This window comes from Opisthorchis viverrini (genome assembly GCF_000715545.1).
Source record: "Opisthorchis viverrini unplaced genomic scaffold opera_v5_332, whole genome shotgun sequence".
Taxonomy (NCBI): Eukaryota; Metazoa; Platyhelminthes; class Trematoda; order Opisthorchiida; family Opisthorchiidae; genus Opisthorchis; species Opisthorchis viverrini.
The window spans coordinates 161176-177295 of NW_008751985.1; the positions used below are offsets into that span (position 1 = coordinate 161176).

The 16120-nt window shown below is 41.3% G+C and overlaps 2 protein-coding genes across 2 annotated transcripts in view; one reads left to right on the top strand and one right to left on the bottom strand.

The window, feature by feature from the left end:
• Window positions 1–3982, top strand: part of T265_15031 (hypothetical protein) — a gene marked incomplete at both ends in the record, with an annotated part of 51927 nt that extends 47945 nt beyond the window's left edge. Inside the window, one exon of the mRNA XM_009176292.1 lies at window positions 3833–3982. Coding sequence (XP_009174556.1) covers window positions 3833–3982 — 150 coding nt within the window. The remainder of the gene's footprint in view (window positions 1–3832) is intronic.
• T265_10039 (hypothetical protein) overlaps window positions 1–16120 on the bottom strand; it is a gene marked incomplete at both ends in the record, with an annotated part of 147989 nt that overhangs the window by 87981 nt on the left and 43888 nt on the right. The window contains 2 exons of the mRNA XM_009176290.1: window positions 2438–2789; window positions 9687–9753. Coding sequence (XP_009174554.1) covers window positions 2438–2789; window positions 9687–9753 — 419 coding nt within the window. The remainder of the gene's footprint in view (window positions 1–2437; window positions 2790–9686; window positions 9754–16120) is intronic.

Consider the following 16120-nt stretch of genomic DNA (forward strand, 5'->3'; position numbering starts at 1 on the left):
GTAATCGTGTAAACAAATTGTTTTAGAACAGTAGGAACTGACTGAAAGGAAAGTTAGCGATATCCTTCCCCCGTAGCCGGAAATATATGTGTGTGAAGCAAGAAGCTCGTCAGCCCACAACGCAGTCTCAAGCGGATCAAAATTCACTGGTCAAATATCCATCTGTGGTCAGTTGGAATCCAACTGACATGCGTGTGAATCTACCTCGTGAATGATTGGTTGGCCAGGTAGGTGCTAGCAGCTGTATGAATCGCAATTTTTAGGCGGGTGAATAAATGAAATAAAGCTTATTTTGTGACCTGATGCGCTTCGGTATTTCGCCCGTAACTCCTAGGTTGGCGTGAAGCTTGTTTCCTAACAAACTTGATGTCTTGCGACCAATAAATGAACCAAAACTAAAATGTAGACGCTATGCTAATGTCGTCGGTAGAAGCTAATTAAGAGGTAATAGTTATCCGTTGGGACAACTGTCTGGCTGCCCGACATAAAACGGTCATTTCTAAAGAGCAAACACGTTGACACCCGTACACTTATGTGGTCTGTGGAAGCTGTCTGTCTATCACATTTTGTCTGATTACAAAAAAGCCTGTAGAGGGCACAGCTGGGCAGATTATAAAGAAGGTTCTCTTTTTTTTCCTTTGAGTCTTAACAAATATCTTGATGGTTGGGTCACCGTTAAAACCTACATTTAAGTAAACTCGTTGTTGAAGCCGGAATAAATCATTTGCGCACTCTGGGTTTAGTTTCATACAAGGTGTTTGGCTGGATGTTCATTTTACTTGAATAAGTACTGCAGCCTAATTTCTAGAGCCTTGGATAACCGAGTATTTATCAGTCCATCCAAACGGTAATGAGATTTCATTTTTAAATTCCTCGAAGCTGGAGAAATATTTACACTACTCAGTCAATTTTGGTTGTAATGATGCAGTTCGTCATATGTTCTCCTTATATATTCTATATAGTTTGTCTCGCAAACATGCATGCAGGTATGTGTATCTTTGGAACCTTTTTCCATCTGAGCTCAGGTAAAACATAAATTTGACGGAAAATTAGCGACTGCGTCTATATAATGAGCCCCAAGAAGGCTATAATGTTATAGGCGATGAGAAACGTTTGATTTTTGGCATAGTCAATAGAACTAGGTGAGTAGTAGGTTTGTTATAGTATTCCTAAAGTCTATTGCTAGTATTTTCCATGCCGTTTATCATATCGTTTGGCTTATATGGAGAAAAGTAGAAAAAATATGCCTTCATAACATCGAAGCAAAAGTTACTGGATACGTTAGTCGATACTAACGTCAACCTGGTAGCCAAAATATATTTTGTGTTACGCGGTGAATCTTTTTAAGTATTGTTCCTGTTCCACAACTTCCCTTACCCGCATTTCATTTGGATAAAAAGATGGGGGCTGGGTGGGGATTTTTGTTACCTGGACGTCAGTCTATGCACAGACATAAAACATCATATCTCCTAACTTACTACTAAAGACAGAGTTTGTAAATACGGTCGTGTGTCGCTTTGCTTGTCTACGAACCTGCTCTGAAACGGGCAGGTCATAAAACAATCATCAGCCTTGTGTCTATGTGGCGGAAGTAAAACAAGGATTTGACAGATTTGGAATTCGGCTAGTCAACTACCAAGTCTTTGATCAATAATCTAGGATTATGTGCTCCAGACTTTGGACGACGCCCAGTTGTTGCGTGCCAAACCCCTGTCTTCCTCATATAATACGCGTTCCGCGTTAAGATCTGTCGACATATCTCTTTTAAATGACATTATTTACCCACTATTTTCAGGGGATTACATTGCTTTGGGACTCGTTTAGTGGGATGAGTTTCTCTACTCAAACCTTCCATAATAGTAACATACTGTAGTGCAAATTTACTGTCTATTCTTCTTTACAACGTAACAGTTAGAAATAGTTGCCAACCTTTCTTGTGACATTACGTGCTGACTTGTCAACTACCCATCGTACACAAAACCCTGATAACGTTGTTGTAAAGCGTAACAGCTCTACTGTAGCCTCATATTTACCGGGTAAAAAAGCAGCTTCTGTTTATTTTGCCATTCATGAGACGTATATACTTGCAGAATAAGGAAGTGCATTACCCCCGAACAGTAAGGGGCCAAAAGATTGTGGTGTATGCTGGGTGGTTTACGCCAACAATCTGTAGCGGAATTTAGAGCCCAGCTGTTATTTAACTGATAAAATTTGGTGAAATACTGCTGACGAATAGGATACTTTGATCTGCCGTGTACCTTAAGCATCAACGGATCCGATTTAGTAGTTACTTTAGCTTAAACCCAGCTCCACCCGCTCTGTTTGGAGTCATTTCACCAAAAAAAAGGCATAAATGACGAAATGTTGGTACCTTTACTTTTGTTAACCGTCACATAAACATACATCTGTAGAGGGCTGGCCCAGTAATACTACTTACGAGACAATGAACAAATATACGCACAGAAGTCAGTGTTGGATCATGCCCGAGGTAGTCACACGCTGTATACCGTGAACTTTTGTGAAGTTTAGGGGACTGAACCGGATCAGAAGTAGAGTGATTAGGAGTGTATAAATTTAAGGCTGAATAAGAAACAAATGTGTTGGAGGAATCATCCCACGGACGGATAGATTCGGAAGAGGGAGTGTGTTGTTCCTCAATAAGGTCCTCTGATTGGTGGCTTCCACAAAAGTAACTGAGATGAGGTTCGCTTTTCATGTCATCTATTTCTTCATTTTGCGTAGTCTGTGGGCACAGAAAACCGGAGTCTAACCCACAGAGCAGATTGACACTGCAAGAAGAACCTGAGAGAAATCATGGCACACACAACAATGCTCCGCAGCCTCAAAATCATTGAGAGGCAGTCCATTTGGTAATCAAGCTGTTATTTACGCAGATAAATCAGCTGATATGGGCTAATTTTTCCAAGAAAATTTGCGCACTCGAAATCCATGGCAACTAATCAACCACCCGCAACCTAGTGATCCTGATCTGGTTCACTACCCCAAGCCTATATGGACAAAAGTCTCTGAAATTCAGTGTGTGCCCACCTCGGACTTAAGCGTTCACAGGTTTCTGTGTAACATCGTTCCTCATCGTTAAAACCCTGCTGCTAAGCCAAGCTACAACAAATGCAATTGGCAACTGGTGAAAGTTGAAGAAATGTCAGTAATTTGCCAGTTACGCTTTTCTGCTGTCTTGGAGCAACGGATCAAAAAGACTCAGTTGTTACAGTCAGTAGAATGACAAATAATACATAAACTAAGAAACTAAAACTCTGACAGACAACTTGCTGTTGGTGGCAGAATTCAAGACCTTTGGCGGGCAAGTGAGACCTCCTGTTATAAAACCTGGTGTCAATACTTTTGTGCAACAATCGTTCCTTAAGGCCAACCGGGACGCCTTATCTCGGGAGTCTAATAAACCGGTCACTGGTCAAAAGTGACAAATACAATATCAGTTTTGAATCAAATAAACTGTGTTAAGCTGCAAGCGCTCTTTGTACATTGTTCGTTTCACTGCTCTACTGATGTTAGTTGGCCTACTTGGTATTAATTTTCCACAGATATATTTAAATACGAAACTGCTAACTTTTACTGACTACTCTACTCTGAGTGAATGGAAGTAACGCGTAGTTTGTAAGTGCCGTGCTGCATAAGTGCCAGCTAGTCGAAATTGAGGACATCCTGCTTGGTCCAAACCTCACCCACCTGGTGCTGTCATACAATATGAAACCCGGTTCCCATTTTTATTTCAATCACCCTGACGAGTGATTTATGACAGGATACAATCCCTCTCCACTTTCCTTACGTGTCTTTTTTATTTTTTTGTAAGGACTGTGACGGTGACACTCCTTTGCACGACGCCATTGCCGGACAAAATGCGCGTCTGGTTGAATTGCTGTTACGACACAATGCTGATCTGACAATAACCAACAATTCCGGCCAGAATCCATTACATTATGCCACCGTGTTGGGCGAAGTCAAGTGAGTTTCCAGTCTGGGCGGATTGGGTTTTTTCGCACGTCATTTTGTTACCAGGATTTTACCCTTAAATTTTTGGATGCCTGGCCTTCAACAGTAGAGGAAAGACGGTTGCCAAAGCATATTTTGGCTTACTGATCTACAGTGATAGAATTAGCAATTCATCTTTATTTCTACTAATCTCTTGCCCTATCTTGAATCATGTAAACTAAGCACTGCTGGTGGGTCTCTTCAGTTTGAGTATCAGTAGGATAAAATGTTAAATGATGCGTGGTTCGGCGTTGAACTTCAAACGGACTTCGTCGCTTGAATAGTAGGCCTTTACCACCATTGTATATGTCATGTTTTCTGGGAGTTCGCAAGTGTGGTGAAGCTAAACTGATGCCTTTGAGACTTATCAAAGTCGTCAGCTCCGAAACGGTGTATGGTTTTCTGGATAAAGACAATTTGAGCAGTCACCATTCCACATATGTAAGTTTCTTCCCTTACACCGGTATGTTTCACAGACTTCACTACTCACTAAAAACTTTCACCTAATGATCTTCCATTCACTCTTCGCTAGCCAATAATGGCCACGATAGAGGTCCTCAATTGGAAATTTTGTAGGACATTGGTATTTGGCTGGTTTTTCCCCTACGCCTCTGATACAAAGGAACTGGAGTTTTAGAAGGCTCGGTCTTCAAGGGCCTGCATCAAAAAACCTTATTCTTCACCACTTTTGAAGGTTTTTATTTCACTGCGAAAGTTTTTCCAGACTTCTGTAATTGTGGTAGTTCCGACTGGCAGTAATATCCTTGGTTTAAGAGTGCCACAAATGAAAGACATTCATCAAATTCACTCCAATGCATAATGATTAAGTTTTGTCCACGAGAACATCAGCTGAATTTTAGCTAAATCTCTTGTTCGCAATGCTGTTTAACTGAATATGCTGCATAAAGATCCCCTCAGTTGATACTGTAGTTGGAATATCTTAGTACGTTTCCTTGAAAGAACACTACTTATAGGGCTGTTGCCAAAAAGGTCCCAACAACTCTTTTGTGTTGACCCTTTAGAAAAGGACAAATTTATTTAGCGCCCAATTAACCCGTCTTTTGACATCAGAAAGTCGGATACTATACAGGGCATTAAGTTAAGTCAGTAAGGATGTGACTGATTACTCTATCCTTTCTTTTGTCACTCTGCATTTGTGTACTATTGTTTGTTGTACGGAAGCTAATTTGTGTATAATTTCTGAGCATTTGTCAAAATCTCTTTACTGTGAACCTTGGGCGATGCGTTTGTGGAATGCTCATCAAATGGTTGCTTCACCTGGATGGAGTCCGTAAGGGTTACTTTAGAAAATGAAATCAGTCTGGATTGAACTTTTCATCAGCGCAAAATATATACTTGCCCCCCCCTGGAAATCAAACTGAAATGTTTGAATTTAGTTATCCTACAGCACTGTTCTGACAGCTGCGTTGACAAAAAGCGTTCTAGTAGAAGTTTGAATTCCAACAAAACCACAATATTTCAGACATCAAGTTAGAAATTGTAACCTATCATGGTTTCATGAAGTTTTTTGGAAAACGCTTTGCCTATTTTCGGATAGATAATGGGCAAAACATCACGTATATAAATGTGTGCCTATTGTCGATGGACGCTTAGTAAGACAGCGACTTATGTTAAGGGTACCCCTTGTTTATAATTTTCTTCCATTCTTATGATGTACAACGTGATTTCTAGTTTGTCGTTTCCTTTTTGCGCCTATACCGCCTTTCTTGTTTCGACCTGAACTTAACCCCCTCTCTGACCTTGTCATTGCACATCGCAGCACAACACGTGGCCATTTTACCTTGAGTCAGTGGGAACTTTGGGATCCCGTTTAGAATTAGCACTCCTTAAACTGTTGCATATAAGCCGGCGAAATTTCACGGTCTGAGGTTTGTACAGTATTGTTATTTTCTTCATAGTGCCGCATTTTTCGTTAAACCTCTGTTTGAACGATTTGACTTTTGGGATTTTGCGCGTACCTCAAAGTTGACCGGCTGGTTTCCGGAAACATTCAATACCCGACTTCCCTAAACTAAGAAATTCCTCAATTTTAGATGTCTGTCCATTTAGCCTTCCGGTTTCACCAATACTGTCTAGAAGTACGGTAGCGGCTCCTTGAGGATGAGTTGTGAAGAGATTGTCTTGTTCGGATAGACGATGATTGTGAACTTCGTCACACTAATCAGTTTAGCTTTAGTGTCAGCCTATTTTTGCTTGCCCTGCGCGTCCGAGTTTCCAAGAGGTGTAATTCTTTTTCATTCTCTGGGAGCTCCGAACAGCGAAGTATTCAGGTTACATTGGGTTGACTCGTGAGATGGGTATGTGAGAGCGACTCTGTATGCCAGTGTGAGGCCGTGAAAAGATAAACCTCAAGTTTTGGACAGCATGAAATAATCTACCATCAAACGGCTGGCCACAGAAAAATTCCACCTGCTCTCAAAAACCGTTATTTTCCTCGTTGAGTTCATTGGATGCTATAATATGCAACAAATAAATCTCAATAAAACTTGATACTCGCTATGACTGGTTATTGCTCAGGCCGTATTATTCCCGGTGCTGTCTAAAAATCCTAACCTGAAAGGAACAGAAATGGTCCATTTCGTTACCCCTAGTTGCGCAGCAAACTGGAGGTATTTTTGTCATGTTTGTTGCCGTCGCCCAGGTTTGTCCCGTCGAAATTGTCTGCCGCTTCGGCCGTCGCACCAGCCTCCCTTCTACAATCCTCACACCACCATTTCCAACCTGTTTCCTCATTTGCATGTTTGTCAAGAAAGTCCAGTTTTTATTCGATCAAGAGAGAACGAATACCCTAATTCAATCAAATCAATTTTCTCCGCTAGCGCCCTCTCATCTAATTGCTTATTTCCCTGCGAATGCAGGCGATGGAATTGTTTGTGGACAATGTTTCCTACTCACTGGTATGATACAGGTTGATTGAATTATATCTGTACGTGGCGCTACAATTTTTGTGCACGTCACTTCCAATATTTCCGTGTACAACAGGAGTTCGATGTATTCCGGAACTCCACTGAATGTGTTGCGAATAATGACCCCTCTTCTCAGTTTATCCGCCGGCTTATTTCCTCCGAATCTAAGCACAGTATAAAGCTCTTATAAAGGCAGTAACTGAGGCTTTTGCTTTCAGACAATTTTATATGATCACAGTTACTAGTACCTTAGCTGGGCATTCTTGGAAATGACAAAAAGTTTCATTGGAAAATCATGTATATCCTGCAGAGCTGCAATTGATCAACCGTTAAAATCCTAAAAACATGTTTTAACAGCACCGCTAGTCGGCAGGCCCAGAGGTTTTCTGAAAACAATCTGATTTGATCATAAGGCGAGCTAGATTGTTCACTTTTAGATAAAGGCACCAGGTCTGCGTTTTGTAAAATCTACTTTGATGATTTAGGCGCATTCTGAGCATTTAGAATATTAGAAACGCTTTTAATGGCTTCATGTTCAAACTTAAAATCTATATCGTATAACTTTTGATTATTGTAAATGCGATATAATGAAAGCGTTTTCAGTATGAATAGAACACGCAAGAAACTTACACGAACGCTGGATTGTTCTCAAGGTGGGTGCTTTATATCCGTTCGAATTTTTGAAGGTCTGTACATCTTTGAAAAGCGATTTCGTTGATCTTATATTGAGATCAAACAATGAACCGGGAGAAACCTAAGCATACAGGCAAAGCATAAAAATTACTTTTACCCACTATACTATGTGACGAGCACTAACGTCAGTATAACTTCTGATTATCATGAAAATGGGACATTTCATCGATCGTTAGGCATGCAACCAAGCGGAAGTATCGAATTACTCTTCAAGCATTGTTCTAGATGATGGCTAGATGTGGAATCAACCACCATTTTCGAAAGACTGGTCATTCGCCGAGCCGAGCAGTTTGATTGCGAAGGTTTCATCACCAGTAGAAGTGGCATCTCACCAGTGCGCTGTTAGGGAGCGAATTGTAGCATATTGGTAGGTCAGTGTTTGTGGAGTTGGTTTGCGAGCAGGGAGGGAGTGCGTGATCAGGGAGTGGGACCATGAATGCTTTCGGCTGACCTTTCGAACAACCACATTCGTTCACTATCCTGAGGTTTGTTACTCTGTTTTAGTTTTGAGCATTGCCTCACGTACGGAGGATGTGGGATTTTTCTATATTGATCAGATAATTTTCCATGTGGTTATTTAAACCATCTGAACATGTATAATGTGTGAAGCTCAGTTTCGAAGGGTAATACAATTCATTTTTGTACCAAGAATAAATTAAGGCAAGTAGCCTGGGGTCATCAAATGAGCTGAACCATTTTACATTCCAATGAGTCATATAGTCCGTACTTGAGGAGACGGTCGGCACCTGTGACCTCGCGATGTGGACCCCGTGATTGAAAGAAAGGCGGCTCTGTATCCTGTCTAAGTGCAAGTAAATCAAATGGCTCATCAGCTGCTCGTGGCCGAGTGGTCAAGTGTCCAAACTTCTAGCCATGAATTCGCGAGCTTGAGACTCTCCGGAGTTTGGTGAGATGCTTGCTGCTGCTGATTCCCAATAAGAATGAAACAGTTGTACAGTGCCCCTCGGGTTTTCAGCAAAGATTGGCTTTACTTAAAGGATGAAATCTCCACAAATACCAACCATCATTTCACCTCATTCACAATGAGCTGCACACTGTTGTCTCATTATTTTTTTTAAATATGAAATCTCCTGATCGTCGTGTTATTCCATGGAGTTAGTCCATTTTTATGCTTATATAGTGCAAATGTCGAGTGAAATAGTGTAAAACGGGAAAATGCATCTAAGTTGTTTTTTTTGTGACGAGAGAGTTTGCCTAGGGAAACTCGTATTGGTTTTTAGCCTAGTATAAAGGATCGCAGACCTTTTCTACTGTTTAATATAAATGGTGTGACGTACTAGATACCTGCGGTAGACTGACGTGACTCAAGTATACCAAACATAAACGGATTAGTTGGAACCAACTAATTAGACCCTATGTAATTTACGTTCTAAGTACTTCCACATCTGGTAAACCTATACATAGCTTTTTCACGGCCATGTTAGTAGGTACTGATATCACTAGCTCTGAGGGCATCTCTTCTCCTATTTTCAGTATAAGTGGTTTTTATTTCTTTGAACTACTTTACTTTTCAAAGAATGGTTTTAGATCAGCTCTCCTCTCAGACAAAGTTAATCTGGCTTATTCAATTATCCATGGGAATTTAAACGGACCTTGAGGGAATTAACAGTTATTTGTCCCATTAAATTTCATCGGCCCGATAAGCGCTACTACTCAACCGACCAGGAAGATGCATATGCTTTGGAAGGGTCATAAATGGCTTTTAGAGTTGCAAATTAAAGGAAAAACACAAATGTCAGTTGAGTGCAGAAGTGCGAATAAGGTAATTAAGAAACCAAAAGAGTGAAGAGTAGTCGGATGACAAGAATGTTGCTTGTTCTTTGATTGTTGACCAAGTTGGTTGATATTCGGAGTTGCGTAGTAATTATTCCACGGTCCATTATACTGATTAAATATGGATTCAAAGCTCACCCGACTGTACCTCCATGTTGTTTGTTTGAGAGTTGTATGTATATGGCAAGACAAAACAGAACGATTTCAAACTGATACTAATCCCTCATTTGCGAAAAAAATTTGGTTTTTCGAAAGACTTACCTGGGACTCAGCTGGATCTCCAGTTTATGGCGTTCACGGTTGACGGAAACTCGGGGATTGCGCCTACCTGATAAGCTCAAAAAAGGGTAAAACCGGTAGTGGGCTGTCGTCTGTGGTAGTAATCCCGTTTTCACTTTTTTTCGGCTAGAGGTGCCGCAAAAATTTTGTTTGTGCAATAATATGGGTGAATGTTTCACCCAAGAGACTGAAAAGGTCTTCGCTCACTCACTTTATCAATGTATTTAAATATTCACGCTACTGCTTCCTTCAGTCAGCTTCCTCGAAACGCCTGAAGCCCACCTCTCTGAATAAGTAGCAATAAACCATTTCGTAAGCAGGTTAAACCTCAAGTAATTTTTTCTCTCAGTTGTTCAGCATTGCAGAATTCAATACGCCAGCAGTGGAAAATTGAGCTTGACTGTCATACAAGGGTGGTGGATGACGAACCTGTTGCAAGTTGAGGAGAATGAGAGGTGTGGAGAGCACTGTAAAGCCCCTAGTTCCTTGATAACACGGCTGAGAAAGAGGTATCCACAGCTTTCAAGATCACTGATCTAAAATTTCTGAGCGCCACGATGGAGAGAGACGCCGTTAGCCTGACCGACTCAGGGTTCTTTGATTCGCTCCATCCAACATATGCTCAGTGCACAAAAACAGTCAAGCGTTAGCAAGGCCGTCAGGTTAAGAGTAACGGCAAGGTGGCCACATGGATCGGATTCCTGACATGACCTGTAGAGCTTCCAGCCAAGCGCAAGGAGAAAAAAGGACACAAGCCACAGAAGTGCGTCCGCAATACACAAAATTACCGTTGTTAGGTAAAACCTAGTAAATTATTCAACAAGAATCCCGCTTTAAATAACAAGGATGGCATATTCATCACTTGTTGCGAGTGGTTTTGACGGAGTGCTGTTTTGACTGTGGTAGCTGTTGAGGGTTTCTAAGTATAATGTTATGCAAAGGCAAAATACCAAGAATTTCAGATAAAGTTTATCGATTTGATATTTTATTCTGTCATACGGTACATAATCCCAAGGACTTTGTCGGCGCTGCACTGCAAAGCCTGATATAGTACATCCGACATGTATAGGTTTTTGTCTTGCCAGTACAATAGACTCTTTTGCCGGGGATAATTCACATATATATTTTTTGTGAGCGTTCGCATTGAAATCCTCAAAGGGCAATGGTTCATTTGAGGCTGCCTTAAGATCTCTTGATATCTTGTTATGTGTTACATAATAAATAACATTTGATTGTAAATGAGTTTGGAATGAACCGAATACCGTTTGCTGCCGGTGGCTTTACATCGCTGCATCACATGTGACCGAACGTTGGACAAATAAACGGAAACGGTTGCATGACTTGCGTTTCTCATTCTCAGATTCTGTAGCGATCAAACCACGGAAGAGTGATATTTTCGGTCGGATAGACTCGGTCAGATAAATTAGCTCTACCTTGAGCTGCGAGTCGATCTCTCCAGGGTCATATATTCGAACAGAAAAATAAAAAAACCACCCAGGCATTGCTTCCAAATTGTGACTTTTCCTGAATGCAGTGTGTTCTGTATCTCGCGGTGTGATCTAAAGTCGAATGGATTAATGTGTTCTACTGTTCCACAGCATGCAGTCTGAGACTCTCAGTCTAGTGTGAAAAAAACCAGCTTTAATGATGTATTAGGTGGGGTAATAGTTTGGTACATTGAATTTAGTGACAAATGCAGGTTGGAATGCTTGTTCAGCTATTGAAGGTAACTGCCTAACCCGTCGGTTTTTCATGGTTGAACAATCAACAAAGACAACTGGAAGATTTCCAAGTGTTTACCTGGAAGACAAATCCTAAAAACTGGGGAAATTTACCGTTTATTTACACTGAAACAGAAAAATTACTTTTTGTAATGCACTACTCATAAGGCTGCTGAAAACCCCTCGACGGCCCACGACCGTTTTTGCTCGTCTTTGGGCTCATCAAACAGGCGCAGTCCCCGAGTTTCCGTCAACTTTGTATTCTACTTGAAACCAAATCACGCAAAATTAGCGAACATACACTCATTTGCAAACAAATTTGGTTTTTCAAGAGGCTCACCTGGAACCCAGCTGAATCTCGCGGTTTTGATGTCTCCAGGCAACTGGATGTGCTGCACCAGGCCACCCCATTATTTTAAAAAATTACTCCAAAACTGGATGTCCAGTTTAAGGGTATATGCAACACTGATAAAAATAAATCATGGAAAACCCACAGTTGACCTCGGTTATTTTGAGGTTAGCAAGCAAAACAAGCAACGTTTTCATGTTTCACGAAGGGAGGATTGAGTCCACTTCGTTTCGTGTCATCCAAAGTGTATTATTGGCCAGAATGAATCCATTGTGAAAGTATGGGCATGAAACAACAACGTTCCCCTAGGCCTCCGAACTTGCCCAGGTATTTTATATGACTGTTATGTTATTGGAACACATAGTGATGGCATTCTCCCTAGAGGCCAAAAGAGAGCTTCGACGTGACAAGCAACATGAATTAAGCAAAGAGCTGAAACATTTTAGAGACAAGAAATTGCAGATGGCGTTTTTTTATCCGAGTGTGTTCAGGACCTACACACCAGGTGTACTTGGTCAGTACTTTGGAGAACTACGGTTGAGAACTCTTAGAAGTCGAGAATTCACCCTGAGACCTTCTTAAATTTGTCGTACTTGAAACTGAACTTAAACGTAATCATCTTGTCAATGTTTACCCTGCTTTTGGAAGTAAGTTCAGAGGTTCTAATTTTCGTTTTCAAAATATGCTACACCATGAATAGAGTAGCTGCATTTTTGGTGTGCTTAAGGCGTGCAACAATAATTTCCTTCTCACCTTCCTCATCCCCATGTACGTTGAAGTGACTGTGTGAACGATACACACGTGGTTAGTCATCGCAGCGGTCGGAGGTTCAAGGCTACTGAGTATGGTCTACAGACTTGAAGCGGATGATACCGCAGTGACAAGCAGTCCGTTAAGAGCCTGGACAAATGCGAATTTGTCCTGAGAACATGTCCCCTTGTTCGACCACTAGGAGATTACCAGAGTGATACGAACTTCCACCACCAGCCACTTTGCGTTAGTGCAAATCCACACCGAGAAGGTGGAAAGCACTCTAAGACTCACCCATTTCGATGAACAGCAGTATTTTTACAATGGCTCAATGCGATCTCGTCTACCGGTGCCACAGGATAGAAGCGTGTCTGTTTTGGCAATTTGTTCAGCAATCAATATTTTGCCCAAAGTTTGCGTAAGTGGGTTAAGACTGCGATGAATCCGCACAGAAATACGCTATTCCAGTGAGGTGGTCTTTACATTAGATTATTCATGGATCATCATTCTTCATTAGTTTTGGTAAAGATGTATGAATTACTTGACTGAGTATATCCACATGACATGAAGACCGATAAGCTACCGCTTTTTCCGAACACGTGTGCTGAATATTGTTAGGAAGAGAATTCGTTAAAAAATTCTTGGCCCATAAATAGCATAATATTTTTCATTGTTAAATGGATATTTAAAAACGAAAAAACCAACAAATCCACCGGATTCTCTCCAGAATTGTTTAACCTGTCTCCACCAAAAAATTACTCGCAGCAATCGCAATATTTTTCACGCTTTGAAGTTCAAAGGAGAGTACTTGTTGACTTCCGGCCACCTCCGTAACCATAGTGATATAAGCCCGATGTCACATCTTTGAGGTGCCAGGAGTTTGACATCAGGCACTTAAATATATTCCAAAGTCGGCAATCCTGTTAGTTTACGTTAAAATGTCCGCCTATTGCATAAAATCAGATATGCGCCATTAGAAGCATGTTATATGTGTATATGGCTCGAGGTCGCAATTAAACTCTAACTTCTATTAGTTTCATTCCAATCATTTCGCGACTGGGTGATAATTACCGAAAAGAATTATAACCCTTTGATTCACGTGGACGTTGCGTTTTCTGCGTTTTCAGGCAAGCCTCAATGCAGGGTGCATTTATTCAACATATTATTCGTGTGCAATTACAAATGTAAACGCCCGTCAGACGTCCACAAAGTGGCTAGAATCACCAAAATTTGGTGTGGAAGCATGCACTTTGAACAACGTTCGTTGAATGCCGTAGAATTTAGTGATACTACTACCTGTGTGGCGGTAGAAAAAAGCGTTAGAATAGTGTCTGTACTCAAACTGGTTTACTGAATAACTATAGGTTACTCAAAGATTCAAGTAAAATGTACGAACCAGAGCCGTTTAATAATTCCTGAAAATCATTCAGGTCCCATGGTATTCTGAGAACTTAGTGAAGGATGGAATTAACGGGGTCTGGTCTATATAAAGAGTTCGCAATGCTGTCAGGAGCTCAGGAACGTGTCTTGAAGCTGCACAATCAAATTTCCAAATACCGTCGAGAAACCCTCCCTGGAGTTCTGGCGAATAAACTTGCCTTGAGTTTATCTTTTGTCAACTAGTGCAGCCACGTTTCCGTTACATGCGGTCTTCTGTTTTTAGCGTTGAGGAATAAATCACTAGTTCGGTTTAAGATGTACGTACACTAAAACGATTTTTCGCTAACGTTTTGCTCCATACAGAAGAAATCTCAGCACTTGGCCGGTTAAAATTTTTAGTTCTGTAGACAAGGTGAAAATTTCCGAACTTCAAATACACTGATTAGAATTCACCAAAACCTATTTTTTCCACTGGTTTGGGGAACCGCATCACACTGTTGGAGCGAATTCGTTTGTGGTGTTTTGTTTATGTCGCAACCAATTGCTGTTCCCCTTAAATTCCATGTCCAGGAATGATTGGCGTTTTATAATTGCTTCGTTGCGTCCCAACCGCCAGGATGTTTCCTTTCGTGCAAGAACAATCCACTTCATCTCGACTCAGTAGTTTACTGTCTCGCTTTTTGACGATAACATTCAAGTTGCAATTGAAAGTCCCACAAACCGTTTGTCATTAGAAATAATTTGCTTGAGATGTTAGTATGTTTGCAGCTTCTCTTCTTAATTGTTGAATCCAGCTTTCCAAAAAAACAAGGTGCCCTTCTGTGATAAATTTTGGGCTATCGGTCACTTTGTTTTTGTTGTTACTAATGAGGCTAAGGGGAGTGATTCGTGTGCAAATGTTTATAAAGTGACAAATTTCTCTTTGTGGAAGAAAATGAGGGATAAGTTCAATTTCTACGCCGGCCACCCTGCCTATAATATATACCCCCTAATGGGACAACTAACAACCACTCCATTTGCGTTTGCAATTGTTTAGTGGATCAGCTTATTTCAGTAGACCCGCGATCTTAGAGGCTGCGAGAAACCGTCGATGGCCCTATCTCCATCTCCGTCACCGGACTGAGGGCACACTGTACGAGAACACATATTGTAAAGGCCCGAGGTTGCACTTCACCCGCGTTTTGGCGCTATACTGGGCAGAAGTAATCTCCCCAACAGGGGTTTGATTCTCAGGTTGGAAAAATTAGTCAGAGAATCATCCGTTTTGACAAGGTGTATTTCGCCAAAATACTCACGACGTATCGCTTGCACTCATGTACACGGACGAAGTGGATCGCTGAGGATTTGAAGCCAGGTAGGCCGTGGGGGGGGGGTGAGTGGTACCAGTCTAAGTAAAATTGTGTGGACTAGCAACAGCTGTAGTGAACCAGCTGTCTAAAAAGTCGGATTGGAATAATTGTGTGAGACTGTGTCCATTGACGGTCTGGTCATAACATGACGCTGCTGCAATAGATACCAATTGCAGAGTGGTGATCAGACCGAAGAATAGTTGTGATGCGAAGTTGGGAGCAATAGTAAGAACTAGAGATGAGGCCCATAGCTCATGGGCGTAGTTGAATTTTTGAGCAACAGACCGTTCATAACAGACCGTTTTGAGTTCCAATGCATTTGAACGCATGGTACTCACATTTATCGTATCCAGTTATTCTATATACTTGATCGTGCCACTCGGAGTGAATTGTTTCTCAACAATTACCTTACTGGAGCCCTAATGAAAGAACATCCTAGACGCGAGGTATATCTGGGTTCAATTGACTCTTCGATTAAAAGTAAATTAGTGTGCAGATGTGAGTATGTGGTAAATTTTGTTCAGTCTGGGTTCTGGTGAAACATATAGATGGCGGAAACTCTGTAACGGAGCCTACCTAATGAGTCCGAAGGATTACGAAACCGGTCACCGGCTGCCGAAGACTTTTCTCAGCCTTAGGAGTGGGGGGATTCCGTCCAAAGGCCAGACCAATTGATCGGTTTTGTCAGCGTTTCGCATCACTTCTTTGCATTTTGCATGTTTTTAACAGGACAGATGCTCGTAATATGCGTTGCATCACCTGCCCGCGTTGGCACACACCATGTGATAAGGACCATTAGTATCCAGACAATCAGCTAATGAGGACTGCGACTTCATTATCCAAAATACTAAATCTGATAATATCAAA